Below are 26475 nucleotides of genomic sequence, written 5' to 3'. Positions count from 1 at the left end.
CACATCGTCAATTACTCAGCTACTTAAGCGGAAAAATATACATTAGTCACATATAATTAGTTCTTCAGTCGGTTAACTCATGGAAGCACCTCAAATGAAATGTAATCAGACATAATTTTCACTGAAATTTAGTCCTAATGAAAGGTCTTAAGGGATTTCTCCTCATCTCTGTGGGATGCAAATCCCTAAGGGGGCAGGGAATATAGTGGGAACCGGCTCCCTGGAGATGGCAAGCGCAGCTCTTTTATTTTACATGAAACCAAGTACATACCTAGCATCGTTAAGCGCCCAATTCTGTCCATCAGGAGAGCAGACACGATGTTCCCTGGCAACACGGCCAATGTCCCCAGGAAGTTGACAAAATAAATCCAGTAGGCACTATAGTCATCATCAAAGGTAATCTGGCATCCCGTCTTGTTGCGAAAAAATGAGCAGTTTTGAAATTCGCTATCAGTGAATTTATATGGCTCAAAATCTGTGAACACAAAGACAATTCATCAAGCTCTCTATAGTTGTGCACCAGTCTAAGAAAGCCAGTCAAGACTTCAGAAAAGAAACGTGGTGCTTCAGGGCCTGGCCAAAGCACAGGGGCTAGTCTAGAACCTCACATTACAAGTTGAATAAAAGAATACATTAAAGAGTCCCGTTATCCTCTGATGTTTTTATGGTTGGCCATCGCTAATTACATTACTTGCTTCCTTCTTTATAATGTTACTTTGTTCTAATTATCATGTTACATAAGTACCATCATTATAGTACTAATAGCTTTCATACCACAATTACAAAAACAATTTGTTTCAAAATGTGGATGAATCAGCCTTGTCACTGCTATTTTATGGGACTTGGAGGCAAAGAGAAGGAACAGGACTTTCCTTGGGCCCACTGAGGCTGAATGTAGAAGTTGGGGTCAAAGTGGAGGAAGGCACAAAGGAGTAAGAGTTGCCCTTAGTGGACGGTCACTAGCTGGCAACAAGGTAGGGCCATACTCCTGCCAGTGCTGGGCTGTTATTTTGGACTCAGAGGACAGACACACCAGAGTGTAGGGGTGGGAAAGCAACGACTCTGCAATCAGATAAAACTGTTAGCTGTTACCAGGTCTAAGAATGTGGCCAAATTGCTTAATTTTCCCAAGTCTCCACTATTATCTCACCAAATGAGATAACGTCTAATGACGGAGAGTAGGAACCAGCATATAGTAGGTGCTCAATCAGTTTCCCCCTGCCCCTCTTTTCCCCTGGGGAGTTTTCCAAACTCCATTACCAGGATTGCACCAAAAAACTATCTGATTAAACACAGCCATGCGTTGTCCATCTCTGTTCGCTGCAGTTCAGGCATGATCACTTAAGTGGACATCAAATTTTGAAGCCAGGATTATAAACAAACAAACAAACAAACAAACAAACAAACTACAGGGTGATTCTTTTCTTCAAACATTACTCAAAGGAGGGGCGCCTGGGTGGCTCAGTCGGTTAAACGTCTGCCTTTGGTTCAGGTCATGATCCCAGGGTCCTGAGATTGAGCCCAGTGTCAGGGTCCCTGCTCAGCGGGGAGTCTGCTTCTCCCTCTGCCCCTCCACCCACCTGTGCTCTCCTTCTCTCTCAAGGAAATAAATAAAATCCCTTTAAAAAATTACTCAAAGGATTTTTTTTTTTTAGAGAGAGAGAGAAATTGTGCACACACATGAGCAGGGGGGTGGGGGTGGGGCAGAGGGAGAGAGAGAGAGAGAATCTTAAGCAGGTTCCATGCTCAGTGTGGAGTCTGACACTGGGCTCAATCTCATGACCCTGGTATCACGATCTAAGCTGATATCAAGAGCCAGACGCTCAACCGACTGAGCCACCCAGGCGCCTCAGGATTTTTTTATTTTAACTTGGAACTTCAGCAAGTCCCATTTGCATTAAATCTGACAGAGACAAATAATAAAAGCTTAACTATGATCCAGTCTGATTAAGGAAATCCATTCCTTTACACTTCAATTTCTACTTTCCCCGAGCGCCTCTGCCCACACTATCACAGGGGTATCACGTTTCTGCCAAGAACTGGGCCATTTAAAGGGGCCCCAGGCACAGCTAAGTAGCACACCTACCTGTGTTGTCAAAAACAGTGTCAATAAATGTGCAGTTCTTGAAGTAGGTGTTGACTGAAGTCACATCCTCAAAGAGGCAGGCCTTAAAAAGTGAATCTTTGAAAGTTACAGATTTGAACTTCATCCCTAGAAATCTGCCCAAAAAACACACAGAAAAATTCTTATCAATGACTGTGTCCATCAGGGTTCAAAGTGAAGTCAAACAGGTTTAGAAATCTGATGCCCCACATGGACTCTCCATAAAGACATTAGTCTCTGGATCTTCTAGGCTCTTAGCTTCCCCTCTTCCTCATGCAGCCTGTCCTTTGGCTATCTCCTGGCTCACCGATATTATTTTCCAGCAGAAGAGCTGGCATTCAAGATAACTTCATTTAGCTTTGCAATGTTGGTGAAAGACTTTGTGGAGTATGCTATTGAAGGTGGAGAGTTTGGAGATTAACTGTGGCTACCGATTCCTTATTTTTAATCCTATCCTCTTGCTCTTGATCATATGCCTTTATTTGAAAATTCTCTATTTGAGGTTAATGGCTCTAACTTAGGAATGTGCTCCCATGCTCACTTTTAATGGAAGTCTGTTTCCTAAGCTAAAAATTCAAGGCTTCTTCATTCTCCTATAGGGATTTCTGATTATTCTGAAGAGACACCATGAGAATTCTGCTTCATTTATATGAGGAATGATGAACTCAGGGCTCATAGAAAGAAAAACTCACAGGTCATTCTCATTTCCATGAATATTTTTCTTCTCAAAGCCAACAGGTATTGCTTGAACCAGGGAGAGTGATGAGAGAGTTTTGCTCTTTTGAAAGTGTAGAATGATGAAACCTGCTCAGATACCTTTTTGGGTGCTGCGGGGCGGGTGGGGGGGGAATTCTAGATGGTGAAGATGATAATAGTCGTGATGATCCTAACATCTTAAAAGAGTCTACGACTCAGATCTGTCTGTGTTGATAAGGACTCCCAGAAGACAGGGATCAATAGTCATACTGTGTCTCGGTAAGTTATTAAGAGACCATGAATGTATACTTAGCCAGTCACTGAGATGAAAATGCTTGTTCAGCTGGGGAATAAGTTATTACACCAAATACCACTCGGGGCAGAAAGGGTCTGAGCCTCCCAGGCAAGCAAGCTGACTGACTTAAAAGCTATATACTCTTTAGTACTTTCAAAATTGTTCTCACCTTAATGCCTGATTGTATTCGTCAGCTCAAGGCGCACTGTGGCCTAACACACCACCATCTTAAAAAGTAATCTTATTTCAACCTCTACTCCAAGGGTCCAGAGTAAAACCATCTAAACCATAAACTTATCCACTAAAGAAGGATAATTAATGGAACTTTTTTTTTTTGAGAGAGAGAGAGAGTGAGCAGGGAAGGGGCAGAAGGAGAGGGAGAAAGAATCCTAAACTAGCTCCACACTGAGTGCGGAGAATGATGTGGGACTTGATCTCACGACCCTGAGATCATGACCTGAGCCAAAATCAAGAGTCGGATGCTTAACCTACTGAGCTACCCAGGTGCCCCAATAATGGCACATTTTAAGAATATTAGCAATTTTCTGAAACAGAACTGAATTTCGAAAGGGAAAACCATTTTAGGTTTTTTATGAATAGATAATATGTACACAGAGTACACAGGGTACAAAACTGAAAACATTGAAAAAGGATAAAGTAAGTCTTTTCCCAGCCATCCTCAATTCTCCCAGTTCTTTTGCCCAGAGATGGCCAGTGTGGCCAGTTTCTCGTGTGCTCTTGAGGAGCATTCTATTTATGGAGTGCTAGCAAGTGAGACACACTATTCTACACCTTTTGCTTTGCTTCATGATAGTCTACCCTGGAGGCTATTCCAGATCAGTACCACAGCATTGAAAAGTGGTGCCATTTTATGATACTGAATAGGAAAGCTCTTTGTAAAAAAAAGAGTTAGCTAGTGGCATTTCCCATTTCCCTGAAAGACAAACAAAAAATCAATAAAAATTCTATCACCTTCTAAAATAAATAGATATATTTTACAGGGATTTTAATACTATTAAAATGGCTAATCCTTACATTGCTAATGTAAAAAATTTCCTAGTGGTGACTGAAGAATCGGTTTAGAACTTTAATAAGCATCATTTAAAATATGTCAGAGACACAAACATATCAGACATTTCTAATGGAGCAACAATACTTTTAAAAATAAATGAAGTAAAATTTTACCCTGCCATTACCGAGCACGGGACTCTAAGGTTTCCGTGGAAAAACAAGCACAGACTCTGGTTGGTATTTTATGTGGGAGGGTGAAGGTGATCCTACATGGCTTGCATAAGGATTAGGCCCCTCGTGGAACTGCCAATTTAAACAATTCTCTCCTACTTCATAATTCTCCCTTTCATTATAGAAACCATAAGCATCCTACAGAATTCTTTTTCATCCTTCCAAAGTGGTTTTGCCCTGCAGAACTTTGTTCAGTTTTTAAAAAATTTTTACTTTTACCATTTCTGCCTTTGGGACAATTTCCTAAGAATGATGTGAACCATCAGGAGCTCACATCAGCCATTATTTGTTCAGAAAACAACTGACAGATAGAAACAAATGGCCTTGTCTATCCCTTTCCCTCCCTGAAAGAATGCACTGGAACCACTTCCTGAGCCAGTTCTCTCTCCTTATCAAGATGCATTCCAGATTCCATCTTCAAAAACGTCCTTTGCTAATTTATTCCGTATTTTCGAAGCCCTGAACTTTGGGGAATCATTCCTGTTCTCTAAGGGAAAGTCTTCCTGATACAATGTAGCGCCACTTCTTGATTCAGCCACCTGGAGAAGGAAGGGCTTCTGAAAAGTGGTTCCCTTTTTCAGGGGTGGGAGACAGGCATCAAGTTACACTTCAGGTTTCTTCTCTGAATTAAGTAACACCATCACCCATCTTATTTCCTCATACTCCTCACTCTTCTATTCCATGACTTATTTCTGTGGCTTTCCAGCGTCTCTCTGAATTTTCTCTTCATACCAGTTAATTCCGCTACTTCACAAATGTGAAGCAGCGTTTTCAGAAGCAGTTTTAAGCGAAGGACTGATACACATACACCTTTTTTTTTAAAGCTCATTTGGACATGTTCAAATTCAGTTTGAAAATGACTAGCGTACAAACTAAAATAACAAAAAACCAAAAATAAGCAAACAACAGTGCATGCTTCCATGCAGCGGAGGCTCAGAAGAAAGACATTTTTCAGAACAGACAGCAAATTAAGTTATTTCAAAGTTTCTGGACCTGCCATTGTCGTATTCCGCTCCCGTGTGCAACTGATTTGCCATTGTAAAGTTAACACTGAAATTTGAAAATTTCTCTCTCTCGATCTTTTCAATGGGCAACATGTTCACCTGCAGATGTTTAATGACATCAGGGAACCACACAGATAATCCATAGTACCTGCAAAGACAAAGACATGGGAGTATGTACAGGTGCTGGCACACCCGGTGGTAGTGACCCCCCCCCATTTTCAGAGAGGCAGGGGTTCCTGGAGAAGCACTGATCTGCTCTCTGCAACACAAGGAATCATCCAGCAGTCATCTGTACTGTCCCCTCCCTGCCATGCATCAGTCTGCAAAAATCACGCTGGAGAGACTGCCTGGGAAGCCCCAGGGATAGGGGTCCTGCACTCTGCCTTTGGGCAGGGACCTGCAACCTACACCAACACAGGGCTCCCTGACCCTGATGTTCTTCTCATCACCCCAGGCCTCACTGAGGAACCCCATCTCCTAGTCTGGTGGTACAAACTCCTGGGCTCCCAAAACTCTTGAGTACTGTTAAAGAATGACCTCTTTACTAATGGGGACTATTTCTTGGTGCCTACATTACTGTGATACTATTAGCCCGAGGGCAGAGACCCATTTCTCAAATGGTTCAAGGCTGGGAAAAGGGTCATTCGGGTTATTATCTGAAAATCCAGGTTATTCCCACGTTCTGCCGTACTCTCTTACGTAGGACTCTAGCAGGGGGCAGCTCAGCCATTCTGCTGTGCTCTTTAGTACAGCATTCTCTAACCACAGGTGGCTACTGAGCACTTGCTGGGTTATAGGGTAGCTCTATTTCTAACTTTCTGAGGACCCTCCACACTGTTTTCCAGAGTGGCTGCACCAGCTTGCATCCCCACCAACAGTACATCCTCCCCAACACCTGTTGTCTCTTATGCTGATTTCAGCCATTCTGACAGGTGTAAGGTGATATCTCATTACAGTTTTGATTTTTATGTCCCTCATGATCAGTGATGGTACATTTCATGTGTCTGTGGGCCATTCGTAGGTCTTTGGAAAAATACCTATGATCCAGCAACTGGGTATTTACCCAGAGAATACAAAAATACGAATTTAAAGGGATACATGCACCCTGATGTTTATAGCGGCATTATCTACAATAGCCAAATTATGGAAACAGCCGAAATGCCCATTGACTAATGAAGGGATAAAGAAGATGTGGGTGTATGTGTGTTTACATACATGTACATATAAATGGAATATTACTTGGCTGTAAAAATGAATGACATCTTGCCATTTGCAACAATGTGGATAGAGCTAGAGAGTATTATCCTAAGTGAAATAAGCCAGAGAAAGATAAATACCATATGATTTCACTTATATGTGGAATTTAAGAAACAAAATAAACAAGCAAAGGGGAAAAAAAAGAGAGAGAGGAAAACCAAGAAAGAGACTCTTAATTACAGAGAACTGATGGTTACCAGATGGGAGGTGTGTGTGTGTGTGGGGGGGGGGATGGATGAAACAGGTAATGGGGATTAAGGAGTGTGTTTGCTGTGATGAGCACCAGGTATTGTATGGAAGAGTTTTAGTTGTACAACTAAAACTAATATTATACTATGTGTTCACTAAATGGAATTTGAATAAAAACTAAAAAAAACAAGAAAGGTGGCTAATCCAAATGAGATCTGCTGTTAAGTATAAAATATCAAATTTGGAGACTTAATGAAAAAAAGAATGTAAAATTAAGTCATTAATCATTTTTATATTGATTATATGTTGAAATTACACTACTTTGGACATAATGAGCTAAATAAAGTATATTTTTAAAATTAATTTCATCTGTTTCTTTTTATTTTCTTTCATGTGGCTGCTAGGAGATTTAAAATGACATATGTGGCTTGCATTTTATTTCTATTAGAGAGCGCTACTCTAAGTTGGTGGTTCCCGAAATAGGATCTCTGGATGAGCAGCATCAGCATCGCCTGAAAACTTGTTACAAATGCAAACCCTCAGGTGCTATCCGGAACGGCTGCATCAGAAACTCTGGAGATGGAGTCCTCCAGGTGATTCTTCAGATGCATACTCATCTCAGCCTGAGGTGCCCCATGTCTAATATCAGAGCAATGACAGTACCCACCTTCCTTACTCTGGTTAAATGGGATGCAAAGTGCCTAGCACATAGTGAGTGCTCAAAAGACTTCAGTGTTTATCCTCATCACTGTCATCAAGATTTCTAAAACATCTCTGCCTTAGGATTCCATAGATCTCCAACCCCTTCTTTTCATAGAGCATGACTGAATCACTGTGGGGGTGTGAGTGGTGGCCACTAAAGCAGAAATGACTCAGGGGTGGAACATCAATCACACTGCTCTCTACTCATACTCAGGACAAAAATCTTTGAAAGTGGCAACAATGAGGGAAGCATGCTAGCCTGGAACATACATCATCAATGATGTGGAGGAGTTTCAGCTAATTTTTCATTTATTCAGCGAACATTTACTGAATATCTACCAAATGCTAGCCACTCTTTAACATTTCAGGGATATTACAAGGAAACCATAAAGCTTAAAATGTGGTCAGCAATAAATAACAAAATGTTAGCAAACCATGTAAATCTCCACATCAAGAATAGAACTTTTGACTACTTATCTTTGTACCTCGTTGAGTGTTTAGAACATAGTAGGCACTTTTTAGCCTTCTCTGCCTTCATTGATTAATGTGTCTTCTAGAACTTGAGTGGGAGTTACTTTACATATTCCGAATCTACCCTCTTAACTTGGAAATAAGGAAATAAAACTTGGTAGTGTCTCCAAGTCACAGAGCAGAATGAGGTATTAGGTCTTCTGATCCACACTTTCCTTGTCTCTCCATTTACCACCCCTCACAGCACTATGAAAGATCAACCATCTTTGATCACTCACCTGTTTTAACTTAGGGATTTTTACAGATAGAACCTGCAGCATAGATGTTGAGCTCTGCTAGGACATTAAGAGCCAACTGACCTGAAAGCATAGGGTATTATCTAACTGCCTCTTTTAAACAGTAAATTATGCAAAATAGAGTTGGACACAAATATTCTAAAGCCATTAGCAAATAAAATTCTGGTATTTTCTTCCTATCTCCTCTTTTCTTAGAACATACATATGGTGGTTCTATTCATTCAGTAACTACTTATTGAGCACTTACTATGTGCCGGGGGCATACAGGAGTGAACAAGACAGTTTAAAATCCCTGTTCTCACAGAGCTTCCACAGAGGGGGAGACAGAGCTTTATTCTCTAGAGAATAAAGAAATTTTTTGTGTATGAGAAGATGGAAGGTGCTTTGGGGGGATAATAAGGCTGAGAAGGGGGTAGGGAGTGCTGAGGGGCTGCAATTAAGTAAGTGCTTAAGGAAGGTGACCCTGAGAAGGTGACATGTGAGCCAAGTCTCAAAAGAGGTGAGGAAATGAGCGGGGCAATGTCTGGGGAGCAGTGCCAAGGCAGTTCCCTGAGATTGGAACGTTCTGACATGTTCAAGGAAAAGCAAGGAGGCCAGTGGCTGGTGCCAAGCGAACAAGGAGAAGAGGGTAGAGAAGCTATGGGGAGCAAACCACCCATAGTCGCATCAGACTTTCCAAGCACTATTGGTTTTGTCACCCAGCGCTGTGATAAGATGAGGTAAGTCATATATTTATGTATTTATTTTAAAGATTTTTATTTATTCATTTGACAGAGAGACACAGTGAGAGAGGGAACACAAGCAGGGGGGATGGGAGAGGGAGAAGCAGACTCCCTGCTGAGCAGGGAGCCCGATGCGGGCTCGATCCCAGGACCCTGGGACCATGACCTGAGCCCAAGGCAGACGCTTAACGACTGAGCCACCCAGGCGCCCCAAGGTAAGTCATTTATAAAAACTGTCATGGTCAGCAAATCTAAACTGAAAAAAAAAAAATCTTTCCTAATATAGTAACAGCATTAAACAGTGTAAGAAAGGAGAGCCGCATGACTGAGAGTTACCGTGTGGAAATGTAAAGATTTCACTCACCAAGAACTGAAATATTACTTACCCAAAGGACAGGGTGAACCAAACAATTGTAAGTTTTATCGTATTTTCCCTGACGGGGTAGTTGAAACATCTCATGAAAGTCAACCAAATCTGTGAAATGTTCAAGAGTTAGTTTTCTTGTGTGGTTATGCAGTGAACCCACTCCCCAATCCCCTTCACCAGTTATAAAAACACTGACTTTTCTTTTAGCCAGATTCATTGGAACTTCAAATGTCAAGGCTGAAGGCTCTAGGAAACCAAATCCTGCAAGCTTCACTTTTTTAGCTGCCTGGAAGCCAAGGGACAAAGTAACTTAAAACTTCAGTGTGTCCCAGCCCTGCCAAGACTCCTTGCCTAGCACCTTCCCTTCCCAAAGATGAAATGTCTTGTCCAGCCCACTTATCCCAGGAGGGTCCTTTCACCTGGTCCCAGTGCAGGCAAATGAGGTGTCCTGGACAGCAGGGGGCACAGGGCCACGCATGGCGGCCACTATCAACCCTGTTCTGACCAACTTCAAAGGTGACATGTTGGCCGGCACTCGGGGCGGGTCTGTTACTTACTCCATAGAGTTCCGTGCGGATCCGGACAAAACACCTTCTGTACCACGTGCGTGTGTCATTCTCAATTTCAATCAGCTCATCTATTTGTTTGGGGGTTTTGATTCTGTGGACCTGTAGAGAACAACACAGTGCCACGTGCTGAGTTTTTTGTTTTGAGAGGAGCAAATCCCAACTCCCACAAAAGTAAGCAGGTATCTGATAATCATTCCATTCCTACATGAGACCATGGGCGTAAGTACACACATCCCAACACCACCTAAAAGAACTGCATAAAGAATGAATAGGAGGGAATACCACGGAGCAAAGGCAGAAGAACAGGGAGGGATGGAATAATATGAACCCCAAATGTCCTTTGGAAACCATAAAGGCACACATTTCACAGATAAAACATTCAGAGAGATTAGCTTCTGGAATAAGAATTATTTTGCTTGGACTGAAGTGATTGTACATACTTTACATTGGAGCCTACTGATTTGATACATTTGGCCCCTCAACATAGTTCTTAAAGCTTCCTCATCCAACTTGTATTCTTAAAAGTTATCTTTATATTTTATGCCCCTTTTCTCCTTTTCCTGTAGCCTAACACCACAGCGGCTGGTCAGCAAATGGCCACAGGCGAGCCTGGTGCAGAGTCGAGAGAATGAATTCTGACAGATTCTTCCGTGACAGAGGGGGCATAAGTGATGGGAGACCACTGTGAAAAGCTGCATCTAGAACTTAAGTTAGCCTCTTCTGCTCAGGAAAAGAACCTAGACATGGGAGAGGCAATGCTTTCAACACAGAGAATGAAGCCTGAAAACAGAAAAAATAGAAAAAAAAAAAAAAAAAAAGAATGGTTCCTTTTGTGGACCTGTCCCATCTTACGCTGTTAGTCAATATTTATGTAACTTCTGAGAGAGAACACAGCAATTGCACAAATGTGACCCCTGCCAGGGATCACTTTTGAAAACTTTTGAACTTTTGAATACTTTTTTTCTGGAGATTCTGCCCACATCCAAAGCAGCACTTCTTTTGTGAGAATCCAGGTACCCAGGCTGTCTTTTGACAGTGGTCATTTGAGGACCCTCAGCATCTTCCAAATTATACAAGGTAAGCAGTAGACTCTTCCTGGCTCTGTCAACAAAGAGGTCTATATTTAATGAAAATAATGTCTGAGTTAAATGTGGGATTCCAAATAGAGTCAGCTCAAAATAATCCATGGAGGCATTATTCTGTGATACTCTAGATTTTTTTAAACCACAGAGGTGTTCTTATCACTCAACATACTATTTTGGGGAGGCTTCTTCTTCTCTACTCATCAATGTTTGTTTGTTCATTCATTCACGGGCACCCACTGTGTACCAGGTCCAGCACTAGACTACGGAGATGCAAACATAAAATATCCATTACTGACATCCTCTCAGCAATTACCATACAAAGAAAAAAACCTCTAATGGAGATCTATATTGGATGGGAGAGATGTATTTTATAGAACACTCAAGTTGTCTTGGGAATGAGAGAAGCCTTCATGGACTGAATCTAAGCTGGGACTTATGGAGAAGTATGTCATTTACCATGTATGTAAACCACTTGGAGGCCATTCCAAGCGTGAGAGATAGATACCATGTGCAAACATCCTGAGTTGTGAGAGAAAACAAGGTATTGGCCAACTACAAAGAGTTTTAGATTCCTGAAGAATAGTCCAAGGGCAGAGGGCAGTGAGTAAAGAGGGCTGAAAGAAACCAGCGGCAGTAGGGTCAAAGGTAAGGAACAATGAGGAGTGACATTTAGGATAGAAATAATAGGACAGAGTGATTCCCTGAATATTATGGGGATAAAAGGGAAGAAAGAAATAGGGTAGTTGTAAAGTTTTCCGGTTTGTGGTACTGGTGGTATCTTCTGGTAGAATTTAGTAAAAAAAGAAGCTTGAAGACTCTTAAGGTGCTAAGTTCAGACTCAGAAATTCAGATTTGAAAGGACATAAAAGGATGTCCATAAAGGCCTTCAACATGTATGTCTGAAGCTCAGGAGAACTGTCCATTAGGAGATAGAGAGCTAGAATCAGCTAAGGAAAGCATATAGGATTAAAAGAGAAATTAGCTAAAAATAGAGTCCTGGAAAACAATATTTAAGGTAGGGGCATAAGAAGAAGAGATTTAGGGCGCCTGGGTGGCTCCGTCGGTTAAACGGCTGCCTTCGGCTCAGGTCATGATCCCAGGGTCCTGGGATCGAGTCCCGCATCGGGCTCCCAGCTCAGTAGGGAGCCTGCTTCTCCCTCTCCCTCTGCCTGACTCTCTGCCTACTTGTACTCTCTATCTCTGTCAAATAAATAAATAAAAATCTTAAAAAAAAAAAAAAACAACAAAAAAAGAAGAAGAGCTTTAAAAGAAGGCTTTGGAGGAATGCATGCAGATTCACTATATTGTAGGCATAATAAGGAAAAAGACAAATTTGTCATGGTGGAATCATGTAATGACTTTGAAAGTCACATAATAAATGACTCTGAGTTTATCCATTCTTTTGGAGTATTCCCCCCTGTTCTCACCTAATCTAGTAACAACATGGATGACCATGTGTGAATTTGGTAACTCAAACCTTCTGGAGGAAGAAGCAGGTAAGTAGCTCAGTGACGCCCTGGAGAGACTCTCCTTCTCAGAAGATCCCTCTGGTAAAGGGTTTTTCCCTCATGTGGCTAAGAAGGGTTAAGTGACATTGAGTATCTAGATGATGCCTCAAGATTCCTCTAGCCTTCTGATCCTTTCATTTAAAAAAAAAAATCCTTCCTCTGTTGTGCATCTGCTTAAAAGAAGGGCCTATTCAAAGACTTTCAGGTCCTCAATGGAGAACATCCATTACTGACTTTCGTTTCTCCATGACATTGCATAAAAAATTGTGCTAATGAAGAATGTGTGGTAATTTAGATAAAGGCCAAACTTAAGTCTATATTTACAATATGAAAAATTTGTTTCCTAAGTAAAAATGAAATAAATAAGATGTCAACAGACTGTTTAATGAGGAACTATTTCATATGTTTTAACACCTGTAGTTGGTGTTATTTATAAGATACTGAAGATCTTATTTATGTCTCCGTATGTCTTACTGTATATCTGCCTAAACCTATTTCAGACAAAACATTATTAGTCTAAATGTATGACTGTCTATGTAAAAAGATTTAAACCACTGTTCCTTCCAAAAAATTCCATCCATGCAATTTTCATTAATTTAGACTGGCTTTCCCCATTGATAATAGACTTGGTAACTAGAAGCTGTAAGAACATTCCATGCAGAGTGAATGGTACACACAGAGCCAGTGAGTGCAACATGTCTAAGTGAAGAGGAATATGAGGAACCAAAAGATGAGTGTAGCTGGTGTAGAGAGAAAAATTTACAATCTGGCCTTTTCAGAAAAGGTTTCCTGGCCCCTGGCATAGAAGATTCACTGAGAAGCAGGTACTCACCGAGAAGACTTTCTCAGGCTGACCCCGTGCTCTCATGTTTGTGTCATGAATTAACTTCAGGATCATCCACGCTTCATCATGTTTTCCAACCTAAGAAATGCGAACAGACACTGAAGGGCTAAAAGGTAAAACACTTATACTCCCTGATTTTCCAGTAACCGTCTTGTGTTGTCAGAGCAAGTTGGGTGTAATTGCCAAATGGGATATCCCACTGGATATCCCTAAGTACCTGAGCAGTTCAATGGATGTGCCTAGAACTAGAAATAGCACCTTTAGCTGCTAAAAGTTCATGCATAAAAAAGACAAAGTCCCTTCACTGAGTGAAAAGTTACTTGCTTGGGGAGGAACATTAGTGCTTTTAGGCCACGAGGCAGCTTCTTCATACACGGGTCTTTTAAAGCATGTCTCCACAAAACCAACCCCTCCATGGTTCCATGGCAGGCAAGGGAAAGTGTACCTCCTAGCGAGGCAAACACACTTTCCTAGAATTAACAAGGAACTTTTTCCAATGTGTGTGGCTCCCTTAGATATGCACAGTAATACATGTTACCTCCAGCAAGAACCGTGGGCTTTCAGGCATGAATGTGAGGGCCACCACCGAGGAGACACAGGGGAGCGCGCAGACTATCACGAACACACGCCAACTGTGAAACTGGTAAGCTGACCCCATGCTGAAGCTCCATCCTAGAAAAGAAAGAATGAAAGAGTGAAGGACAGCGCCTCCCAGATGGCCTGCTGGGAAAGCGAGGACCCTCCCCCCAATCACTGTGGGTATCTACACTGCGAATGTATTGTCAAGTCTTAATACTCACAGAAGAATGAGACGATCTGGGCATTAGCCATGGTGACCAGCTCAACTTTACAACCACCAATAGCAGTGGTGAGAGAAAGAAACCAAAGGGGTCAGGGCTTAAGTATAGGGGTACATGTGTGTTTCTGCACAATCGAATTCCAAAGGCCATGATAAAGTGATCTGGAATATTTTTCCAATAGACCTCTGTGCTGGGACATGTTCTGTTTGCTCTTCCAGGTTACTGCCCCACCCCCCCTCTCCCCGCTGTGTGCCGGGAAATGGACTGCTATGGAGGCATCAACTGGCTCCCTTGACCATTGGCTTCCACTGGGTCTGGCATGGTGGGAACAGCATTCAAGATATTTATTTCCCTTGTTTCCCTTCTCCCTTCCCCTGGCTGGGGGGAGATTTGGCAGTTGGTATGCTCACCCCCTGGGACCTTCTCCTACAGCCACAGCTCTTGTCAGCTTTTGGCAATCCCTCCATCCTGGTGTTCTTTGAGGCACAGGTAGGTACAAGATGCCCCCCTGCTGCTAGCTCCTAGGTGCTTTATTATTCCCTCTTGGTTTCTTTTCACTGTTTCCACGTGACTCTTCAGTGATCCCCTGTGAGGGTGTTCTTGGTTTCCTGCCAGCACCCTGACCCGTACAATTGTGAAGAAATGGCAGGTGCGGTATCTCTCCATATGCACATGTCATAAAATAGATCAAGACAATCTAAAATTTCTAAATAGTATTTTTACTCTAATAAAAACAAGCATAATGGGATACAAACAGAAATCTCTTTAAAAACTAAAAGGAAAACTGCTGAGAATAAATGGAATCCCACTGCCAGAGTCCCCTAGTTATATAGCTAAGTGTAAGAACTAAATAAAAGCTGAAATGAAATAATAAGTAAAAAATAATATTAATAAAATTTAAATAACAGTGAAAAAAAAGAACTAAAGGAAGCCAATATTTGAATGAATATAAAATGGTTGAAAGCTAAATTCAAACATGATTCTAAATGAGAAATAATGAAGGATATCAAATCTAATTGAAAACAGAGCAGAAATTTATAGAGATATAGATGAATTACACACGGCAAAATTTTAGTTTTTGGCAATACTTGGCACTTATAAGGCCTTTTGTGAATAAAAGTCAGGTATTTTATACCCCATCCCCAGGAGAGCAGTGTACTTATTCATTATTTACACAGAAGCCAAGTGAGATTCTGAGGGTGATGTAACTTCCTCAGGGTCACAAAGCTGAAGTTACACATCAGCACCTTCTCCACCAGGATTTGAGGCAGAGTCATATACCACACTCAGCCTCATGTGCATGCACACTTGCTCATAAACACAGAATTTGTTGACAAATGATGTAAACATCAATGACATGGTACATCAATCTTAGATTCATAAACATTTTCTGGGAATTTAATACCTGATGGTTATGCGAATTGGTAAATTAACCACATCATGAACTTTAGGAGGGGATGTCTACTCTCAGTGTTTTCTGTAGCAGAAGTTCCGAAGTCCCAAATACCCAAAACACAGAAAAAAAAAATTGATGGAATAGAGAAAACATACCTTGTTCACTTCACATTTGATCTGAAAGTTTCTTATAATGAATATCTTTTTTAAAAGCTCTAGATCTTATTATTTTACACACTGGATAAAAAAGAAAAGCTTTAGATCGCTGAGTGAAGCAAATGCAAAGCTACAGCACAGGACTACATCACACCAGTGGATAAAGCTGGAAGCTTCTGGCGCTAGGACAGGGCTCCCTCCCTGCCCAAACATGTCCTCGTCCCCATGCCCAGACCTGTGACTACATTACCATATATGGCAAAGGTACCCTGCAGGGGGGATTCAGTTAAGGATCCTGAGGTAGACTGATTACGCCATAGAGTGGGGCCTGACTTACATAAGCAGAAGAGCCTTTTCATGAGAGAAAGAGAGGGAAGGAGATGTGATGAGGGAAGTCGGAGGTCAGCTCAGAGAGAGATCTGAAGGTGCTATAGTGCTGACTCTGAAGATGTAGCCGGGGCCACAAGCCAAGCAATGTAGGCGGCTTGCAGAAGCTGGAAAAGGCGAGGGCTGTCTTCTCCCCTCCCGCCCCCAGAAGCCCTGCCAACTCATTTAGACTTCCGACCTCCAGCATTTTAGGGTAATAAACTTATGTGGTTTAAAACCAGTCAGTTTGTGGTGATTTCTTACATCAGCATTAAGAAAGCCAATGAATCGTGGATCACTACATCAAAAACAAATGATGTATTGTATGGTGACTAACATAACATAATAAAATAAAATTAAAAAAAAAAAAGAAAGCCATACAGCTCTCTGTAGTTACAGCTCTGTTGCTTATATGATTGACAGCAATTAAATTGAAGAATTCTAGCTCTTCTCTATGAAACCTCAGGCTCCTGGCTTTTGCTTGGACTTCTCCAATGGCCTCTCCTATGACTTCAGTCTCCTTTTTGACAGCTGGTCTTAGAAATACTGCCCTTCACTCTCACCACTCCCAAACATCACATCAATGAGGGAAGAGACTGAGTGCAATGTGATTCCATTCGAGCAGTTTTCAGCCTACGGAGGAAATTGGACAACAAATAGAATCTAATCCTGGAGGAGAGCTAGCTGGTCCAGAGTCCCCCTCTCCTCAGCTTAAAATGCAGTTTTTTCAGGTGTAGATTCTTCTGTCCAGCAGCCTAAGTTTAGCCTGATCGTTGCGGTTCACATCCTTCTGTACTTCGTTAGCCGTGAAGTCAGTCTCTGACCCCCTGCTTAGTGTGTGTGTGTGTGTGTGTGTGCTCTTGCTTTATATAAAGGGGGTGGGGTCCACTCCTTTCTCTCTCCGTTTTTTGCAATATGCATTTCCCCAGCCTCCAAAACTCAGTTGTACCCTTCTTCTATCTCTCTTCAAATCTCTAGCCATCTACTCTACTCCGTGCACTTGACCCCCACCTCCTGTTTTCTTTGAGAATGCAAACACAGGGAGAACTACATACATCTCATCTTTTCACTCCTGAATCTTCTCACCCACCTGTGCCTGTCTGTACCCTCCGCCTTCTCTCAGGGGCATTGGCAGTTGGTCTGTTGTAACCAATCCAAGGTCAATCTGTCCTCGTGACTCTCTCCTCCTTCTCTCTCTCAAGGACAGAACTCCTGTAGTTACCTACCCCTCCTCTCTGGTCCTCCTCATGGTGCTCTCTCACCTTACTTGATGGGTCATTCCATCAGCACACCCATCTCCACCATCTAAGAAAAAACCCTACCTTGACCCCCACAGGCCTCTCCAGTTGCACTGCTACTCCTCTGTCTCCATTCTCAAAAGAATGGTCTAGAGCAACGGTCTCCTGCTTCTGCCCCCAAGTCCATAGAAGCTGTGCCAGTCAAGGTAATCTGTCCTGCCAAATCTAATAGGCACTTCTCTGTCCTCTTCTTACTCGAACTGTCTAAATTATTCCATATGGTTGATCATGCTCTTCCTTTGAAGAACTTTTTCCCTTGTCTTCCTCATCATGACATGTGCTAGTTTCTTTCCCGCCTCATTGGCTTTCTCTCAGTTTCCTTAGTTGACTCTTTCTCTGACTAGCTCTCCAAAGTCGGTATATCCTAAATATTGGTTGTCAGTCCTGTTCTCTGGATACAGGTTCTTTCTAGGCAGACTCGTGTATTTCCATGACTTTAAGCACTATCTATAGGCCACTCTCTCTGAAACATGGCCTCTTTTCTTTCTAGAGCTCCAGAAACCCTTCTCTACCTGCCTATTTACATCTTCACAGAGATGTCTACTGGGCATCTCAGAGTTATTGTGTCCAAAATGGAACTTCTGATTTCCTGCTCTGCTACCAAAGAAAACTCTTGCTTTTCTTTCAATGTTCCTGCTTCAGAAAATGACACACTGCCAGCCACCCAGATATTCATGACTAAAACCAAGACCTCATCCCCGAGTCCTCTTTTCCCCTCATCACACTCAAGGTCCAATCTCTCTGCAAGCTCCATCTCTCCAACAGACCTCAAAGCCACAACTTCTCCCCATCTCCCTGGCACACCGAACTCCTAGCTGGCAACACTGTACCCCTGACCTACAGCAGGAGCTTCACTCTCCTTTCCCTGTCCCCCCGCCATGTACCACAAGCCACTCTCCCGACAGCAGCCAGACTTACCCTTTTAACATCGATAAGAGGGGGCGCCTGACTGGCTCAGTCAGTAGAGCATATGACTTGTAATCTCAGGGTCATGAGTTCAAGCCCCACATTGGGCGTAGAGATTACATAAACAAAATTTAGGGCCACCTGGCTGGCTTAGTTGGAATAGCATGTGACTTTTGACCTTGGGGTCATGAATTTGAGCCCCACATTGGGTATAGAGATCACTAAAAATAAATAAACTAAAATGTCAATAAAAGGGCTGAGGTCCAAGATCTATAAAGAACTTCTCAAACTCAATACCCAAAAAACAAATAATCAAGTCAAAAAATGGGCAGAAGACATGAACAGACACTTCCCAAAAGAAGACATACAAATGGCTAACAGACACATGAAGAAATGTTCATCATCACTAGCCATCAGGGAAATTCAAATTAAAACCACACTGAGATACCACCTTACACCAGTTAAAACGGCAAAATTGACAAGGCAAGAAACGACGAATGTTGGAGAGGCTGTGGAGAAAGGGTAACCCTCTTACACTGTTGGTGGGAATGCAAGTTGATACATCCACTTTGGAAAACAGTGTGGAGGTTCCTCAAAAAATTAAAAATAGAGCTACCCTATGACCCAGCAATTGCACTACTGGTATTTACCCCAAAGACACAGATGTAGTGAAAAGAAGGGCCATATGCACCCCAATGTTCATAGCTGCAATGTTCGCAATAGCCAAACTGTGGAAAGAGCCGAGATGCCCTTCAACAGACGAATGGATAAAGAAGATGTGGTCCATGTATACAAGGGAATATTACTCAGTCATCAGAAAGGATGAATACCCAACTTTTACATCAACATGGATGGGCCTGGAGGAGATTATGCTAAGTGAAATAAGTCAAGCAGAGAAAGTCAATTATCATATGGTTTCACTTATTTGTGGAACATAAGGAATAGAATGGAGGACATAAGGAGAAGGAAGGGAAAAAGGAAGGGGGAGATGAACCATGAGAGACTATGGACTCCGAGAAACAAACTCAGGGTTTTAGAGGGGACGGGGGTGGGAGGATGGGTTAGCTCGGTGATGGGTATTAAGGAGGGCATGTATTGCATGGAACACTGGGTGTTATACGCAAACAATGAACCATGGAACACTACATCAAAAACTAATGATGTACTGTACGGTGACTAACATAACATAATAAAATAAAATTTAAAAAAAAAAGAGCACTTCATTCTGCTCCTTAAAAGCATCCAAAGGCTCCCAAGACATTTGGACGGAATCCAAATGTCTTACCATGGTCTCTGGAGCCAACAGAAACAGATCCCTACCTATCTACCTGAGCTCATCTGCTGCTGTTCCCCTTGCCCTCTTGCTCAGGCCCTACCTAACTGCTCATAGTTCTCTGAATATTCAAAGCTTAATTTCATCTTAGGGGCTGTGCCTAATTTCCTTGGAAGCCCAGCCATACATTTGAAAGGACAGTTGTTCTATTTTAGCTGTCCTTTCTCCGAGGTTTGAAAGTGAGAGGGTCTTTCAGGCCAGGTCATCCCGAGTGTAGTTCCCTTAGGGTCTTTGCATTTGGTATTTTCCCTGCCAGGACCGCTCTGCCCGAATATTTGCATATATTGATGCCTCCTTCCCACCTTCCAGGTCATCTCTTCAGAGAGGCCAAACCCTCAATCCCACCCTTTGTCACCAAGGCCTGTCTTACTGTTTCCACAGCACTTCCTCCTATCCAAAGCTATCAACTGAATTGATTTGGTGACATGTTAACTCTCTGTCCTCCCCATCGGGAGCGTAGGAACTCTGCTTTTGTTACTCACCAGTGTATTCTCAATGCCTACAGCAAGTCGTGGTCCATTGGAAGGTTCTCTTTAAACATTGCTAAATGAAAACATACACACACTTTCTCACAGTGTGTTTATGGTAGTATACGAACATGTGACAAATTACTGCAGGCTAGTAAGCCTAGTTTTCTTTTGACGTTTTTTAAATTCACACTAAACAGCAAAACAGCCTTGATTTATTTTTTCAAATTAAATTAGTAATTAATATATGATAAAATTTATTACCTTTTCAGGTATCCAGTTCTATGAGTTTGATAAATGCACAGTCATGTGGACACCATCGTGATCAAGAGCAGACCAGTTCCATCAGCCCAAAACATTCCTTCCTGCTGCCCTTTTGCAGTCAACCCTTCCTCCCTTCCTAACCACCAATGACCACAGGTCTGTTCTCTGTCTCTACAGTTTTGCCTTTTTCCAGAATGTCATCTAAGTGGAATCCTACTGTACACAGCTTTTTGAATCTGGCTTTATCCACTTAGAATAATGCACCCATGCAGACTGTTAGACTTATAAATAGTTTGTTCCTTTTCACCGCTGAGTACAACTGCCCTGTGTGGCTAGATGATAGTTTGTTCACCTACTCACCAGTTGAAGGACAGTGGATGGTTTCCAGTTTTAGGTGATTATAAATAAAGCAGCTATCAACATTTAAATCAGATTTTTTGTGTCCCAAAGTTTTCCTTTTTTCTTGGCTAAATACCAAGGCGTAGGTTAGTTGAGTCAGGAAAAGTTTCTGTTTAGTTTTATAAGAAACTGCCGAACTATCTTCCACAATGGCTGTATCATTTGACATTCCCCTCACTAGTGTGTGAGACTTTTAGCTGCTTCAGACCCTTTCAACCTTGCTTTATCAGTTTAGGTTTTTTGGTTTTGTTTTTGTTTTTGGCCCTTCTAATAGGTGTATAATGGTTTTTCATCGTGATTTTATTTTATTCATTTATTTATTTTTAAGGATTTTATTTATTTATTTGACAGAGAGAGATACAGTGAGAGAGGGAACACAAGCAGGGGGAGTAGGCAGAGGGAGAAGCAGGCTCCCTGCAGAGCAAGGAGCCCCATGCGGGACTCGATCCCAGGACCCTGGGATCATGACCTGAGCTGAAGGCAGACGCTTAATGACTGAGCCACGCAGGTGCCCCTCATCGTGATTTTAATTTGCATTTCCCTACTGCCTAGTGATCACCTTACTTTACTTTGTTTATTCATTCATATTTTCATTGAGTACCTATATAGGCTAGTCACAATGCTCCACAATGTGGAGGCTAGTAAGACTTCTTTTTTGCCCTCGAGGAGTTCTAGTCTAGGAGAAGAGGCAGATTAGTTAACAGACACAACAAACAGTCCCACACATGCTGGAACAGGTTATGAAGAATTAGTGGTGGGAGTGCAGAAGGGGCAGAGGTATCTATCCAAAAGGGTATTTTCTCCAGAACCCCAGAGAAATTTCTTTTCTTATTTGGGTCCTGAACAAAGAGCTAATTCTTAAGTTTCTAACATTCAAGTTAGAGACACAATTCAAATCAATACTTAAGAAGTAGATGAGAGTATCCAAGACAGGTTGTGCCATGCCTGGTCCTCAACTCTTTCCTTCTATATCATAACCATATGACCTGGAGAAAGAGAGGACAGCCCTCGAGTGGGAGGAGGAAATCCTAGAAAGGGAGACCAACACTATTCCCCTTTTAGGACATGGCCCTGGGGAGGGGGCTCAAAGACTGATGGATGATATTCTGTGGCCCCGATGAGGGATAGACAGAGTGCCGGTCTTGAGAAATGGCGCTGCAGATGCTTTGATAAACTAAAATACCATTATCTGGATCCAAAATGAATAAAAGAATGAAGTGGTAAAACACTGACCTCCATAACTATTCAGCCATGAATTCCTGGGACCCCTCCCCATTTCGATTTCAGTATGGCTTACATTTGAATTGGAGAATGATATAAAAACTAAACCACCAACACCAGGAAGCGGGGAGACATCAATAGGAGTGAAGGACCAAAATATGAAACCAGGCCACAAGCAACTAGGAAAGCAGGTTGTTACGTTCGGATACTCATCTGCACTTAGAAAAATGGATTATCTTAAATGAGCCCTCTGTGGGCACCACACCTTTCTTGTCTTAAAAAAAAAAAAAAGTGATTCTTGCGTGGGTGGTCGTTCTAATTGACCTTTGGACTCTGTTAAAAAGTACCCATTAAAATGTCATACTGAGAGACTTATCTACATATAATGTAAATTCCATGCAAGGAAGGCCCTCACTTAGGGTATTACAGAAAGCAGTTACTGCACAGCGCTCATCAGGGTGGTGCTAATAAGAACATCATGCCTGCTGCATAGGAATCAAGGCCATCTACAAGCCTCGGGCCAACGTGCTCTAGGACTGCAGAAACCAGCAGCCTCCCCAGTTGCGTGACTGTCTGAAATCTTTCAGGGTGCCAAGGCAGAAGTATGTGACGCATGTGGAAGAAGAATGCTGGCTTTCATGCTCTTTTTTTGGGCTTAGCTACTGCTGCGCTCATGAATGAGCACCTACTTTACCGATCTATATTTGGGTACCAGTTTTGTGATATTCATAGGACACAGTCTTTGGTAAGAAGGCAGGTTTTAGGTGCAAGACACAGATTCGATGTTCTTAAACATTAGCAATCAGTATTAAAAACAAATAATAGCTAAGAAGTAAATCACCTGTATTTATTTGTCAGTGGTCTTCACTCACTAGGCACAGAGACAACTAAAAATCTCTTTGGAAAAGTAGCTCAAAATCCATTTTCTCAAGTGGCAACACACTTAAGGGCATGATGATCAGATAAATATCTGATTTTATTCCTACAGAAATAACATTTTATCCTCTCAATGGGTCACTCGTTTACAATATAAATACTATCTAATCAACATGAAACATTAACGCTTGGCTAGAAACTCAGGTTGTCATGCACCTAATGTCATCTGTGACTTTAGAACCAGATGTAGCTGGACAGTCCCTGGCGCTGATGGCAGAGATTTTCACCTTATTATTTTTTCTACAATACCTTCTGTGAGTGCTTCTAATATGAAGAGTAAATGAGAGTACCTTTCCAGAAAGAGCTCCTGGTGCAAGTATGTATGACTCATTCAAGCATGGTACGTCCCAAGCTCCACTGAAAGAAGAGTCTAAGGGTTTGAAAAAAAGCTGAAATCATAAAAAGTGTGTATATGTGTTTCTGTTTTCAACAAAGATCCTTTGGGATTTTCTTTTGTAGACAGACATTAATATACTATTAATATGATAATGTAGATCTATTAAAATTTTATCAAAGATTTTTATGTAACTATATACTACAGTAGCCTATAGAATTGGCAAATTTTGACCACATACAAATGAAGCTTATATCATAAATACACATGAAGGCAGCTCATTACTTTGTAAATACACATTGTATATACTCATATTTATTATCTTAATAGCATATACAGGCACACATTGACTTTCCTTCTCTATCTTACTCACATAAATATTTACTTAAAAACAACTGTGTATGTTTGCAGGTTTATATTAATATATAAACTCTTGCATAAGCTGATGCCCAGGCTTAGGAAACTGAAAAGCAAATATAACTAAATATTGAGAATTCTTACATTAGGTAGAAAGTTGGACCAACAGACTCTAAAGCTCATTTTAGGGCTAAGCTCCTCTCTGATTCAAAGATCTTGTGCCTGGAACAGATAAAACCACAAGAAATTCTCTCTGGAGTATAGATCCATGATAAGAAATGGAGCACTTTCAGAACTTAACAAAATAAAACTAAACAAACTTGAGAACTTCAGTTAGTTTGGACACAAATGCCCAAAGGTTGGGAGAAGACTTGTGACAAAATAACAATACTTGGGGCGCCTGGGTGGCTCAGTCGTTAAGCGTCTGCCTTCAGTTCAGGTCATGATCCCAGGGTCCTGGGATCGAGCCCCGCATCAGGCTCCCTGCTCAGCGGGAGACCTGCTTCTCCCTCTCCCTCTCCCCCTGCTTGTGTTCCCTCTCTCGCTGTGTCTCCTCTCTGTCAAATAAATTAAAAAAAAAAAAATCTTAAAAAAAAAATAAATAACGATACTTATTCTGTATATTAGCAACGCAGTCGATCTGCTTTTAAAGTAGCTGTCCTTAAAATACTTTTCAGTTATTTTTTAATTGAAGTAAACACACAATGTTATATACATTAGTTTCAGGGGTGCAACATGTGATTTGACAAGTCTGCTCATCATGCTGTGCTCACCACAAGCGTAGCTGCCATCTGTCACCTTACAACGCCAATACAATATCGTTGATTCTATTCCCTGTGCTGTCCCTTTTATCCCCATGACGTATTCATTTGCTAACTGGAAGCCTGCATCTCCCTCTCCCTTCAACTGTTTGGCCCATCCCTGCACTCCCTTCCCCTTTGGCAACCATTAGTTTGTTCCCTGTCTTTATAGGTCTGTTTCTGCTTTTTGATGATTTGTTTTTCAGATTACACATACATGAAATCATGCGGAACTTGTATTTCTCCGACTTATTTTACTTAGCATAACGTCCTCTAGGTTCATCCACGTTGTTGCAAAGGGCACAATCTCATTCTTTTTTGTGGCTGAGTAATATTCCATTGGGTGTATACACCACATCTTGATCCATTCATCTATTGATACACACTTGAGTTGCTTCCGTATCTTGGCTATTGTAAATAATGCTGCAATAAATACAGGGGTGCACCTACATTTTTGAATTAGTGTTTTTGTTTTCTTCAGTAAAAACCCCGTAGTGGAATTACTGGATATGATATTTCTATTTTTAATTTTTGGGGGAACCTCCATATTATTTTCCACAGTGGCTGTAGCATTTTTATATGCACCAATAGTGCACAAGGGTTCCTTTTCCTCCACATCCTCACCAACACTTGTCATTTCTTGTCTTTTTGATACTAGCCATTCTGACAGGAGTGAGGTGGTATCCCATTGTGGTTTTGACTTGCGTTTCCCTGATGATGAGCGATGCTAAGTGTCTTTTCTTTTCATGTGTCCGTGGGCCATCTGTATGTCTTTTTGGGAAAAACATCTCTTCAGGTTCTCTGCCCATTTCTTAATTTTTTTTTTTGGTTTTGAGCTGTGTAAGTTCTCCATATATTTCGGATGTTAATTCCTTATTAGATATATCATTTGCAAGTATCTTCTCCCATTTAGCAGGTTGCCTTTTCATTTTATTGACAGTTTCCTTTGCTATGCAAAACCATTTTATTTTGCTTTTATTTTTATTTTTGTTTCCCTTGCCTCAGGAGACCTACCTAGAAAAATGTTTCTATGCTCCATGACAAAGAGATTACTGCCTATGTTTTCTTCTACGAGTCTTTATGGTTTCAGGTCTCATCATTGGGTCTTTAATCCATTTTGAGTTTATTTTTGTATTACTTTTTTTTCCCTAAACAGTGCTCCATACCACTTCATGGCCCCTATTTTATTCCAGATCAGGATTTCTTTTTGTTCTTTGCACATGGCCTCAGCAAGATCTTGCGTGCGATCAACAAAAGCGCTCTATCCCTTCCCCAAAGATTCTCAATGATGTGGCACAAAAATACTAATGGAATCCATTCTTAGGTGAAAGATAGTTCCCCAGGGTGGGGATAAGGGGAGGGCCATAATATTTCCAGTGTTATGACAACAGAGGTCAGCCTGAGTGCTCTCTGTGGCTGATGCCAAAGGTCACACTCATACGTCTTCACTAACTGTTGACCTGTCTACCTGCACCTTTTTTCTAGCCCCATTTCTTGCCTTGTAGTCTCTGATCCAGAACAAATCATTTAACACTTGACAAGTGAAACAGCTGCTTAGCTCATGATTCAGGCCCAAAATGACCCTTAGAGCTTTGTCATTCATGTCAAAGAAATTCCATTCTAATGGGCTGGGAAATACAAGCAACCACATGCCCTGGGAGCTCTGGTTTCCGGGGCTGTGCCTCAAGGAAGGGGACGTCACAGGCCCCTTCCAAGTGTAGTGATGGCAGTGCAATTCTGGAGAGGTCCACCCTCTCAGCCCCGCCGCCAGCTCCTGTTCACTTGTATCCGATTCAACACCACGCCCTTCACATTGTCTCAGGTTCCTCGCTTACTGACACCAGAGGCTTCCTGAAAGGCCCCGGCCCAACTCACAGCCTTCCACACCAGAAATGTGACAGTCAGCCTCTGCTCTTGTCCTTCTCTATGTCCAGTCGGCCACTGAGAAATGTAACTCTATTTTCTGTATTTTGTCCAAACCTCACACGTTCTCTCCATCCCTGCTTTAGTTGAGGCCCTTGACCTCCCTCGCCTAGGTCATCCTCACAGGGCTGATCTGCAGCTGGCATGGATCTGTATGGCTGTGCCCACT

General features: G+C 41.8%; 1 protein-coding gene across 2 annotated transcripts in view; it reads right to left on the bottom strand.

The window, feature by feature from the left end:
• SV2C (synaptic vesicle glycoprotein 2C) overlaps nucleotides 1–26475 on the bottom strand; it is a 205988-nt gene that overhangs the window by 25218 nt on the left and 154295 nt on the right. For both annotated transcript variants that reach the window (XM_035014673.1, XM_035014672.1), the window contains exons 5-11: nucleotides 13890–14023; nucleotides 13340–13429; nucleotides 9903–10013; nucleotides 9365–9453; nucleotides 5331–5489; nucleotides 2087–2220; nucleotides 272–475 (exon numbers count right to left, since the gene is read on the bottom strand). In XM_035014673.1, the coding sequence (XP_034870564.1) occupies nucleotides 272–475; nucleotides 2087–2220; nucleotides 5331–5489; nucleotides 9365–9453; nucleotides 9903–10013; nucleotides 13340–13429; nucleotides 13890–14023 (921 nt within the window). The remainder of the gene's footprint in view (nucleotides 1–271; nucleotides 476–2086; nucleotides 2221–5330; nucleotides 5490–9364; nucleotides 9454–9902; nucleotides 10014–13339; nucleotides 13430–13889; nucleotides 14024–26475) is intronic.

The sequence above is a fragment of the Mirounga leonina genome, unplaced genomic scaffold (assembly GCF_011800145.1).
Source record: "Mirounga leonina isolate KUSES-001 unplaced genomic scaffold, KU_Mleo_1.0 Mir_168, whole genome shotgun sequence".
NCBI lineage: Eukaryota > Metazoa > Chordata > Mammalia > Carnivora > Phocidae > Mirounga > Mirounga leonina.
Note: the sequence above shows the minus strand (reverse complement) of the source record. Positions and strands in the feature narration are given on the sequence as shown.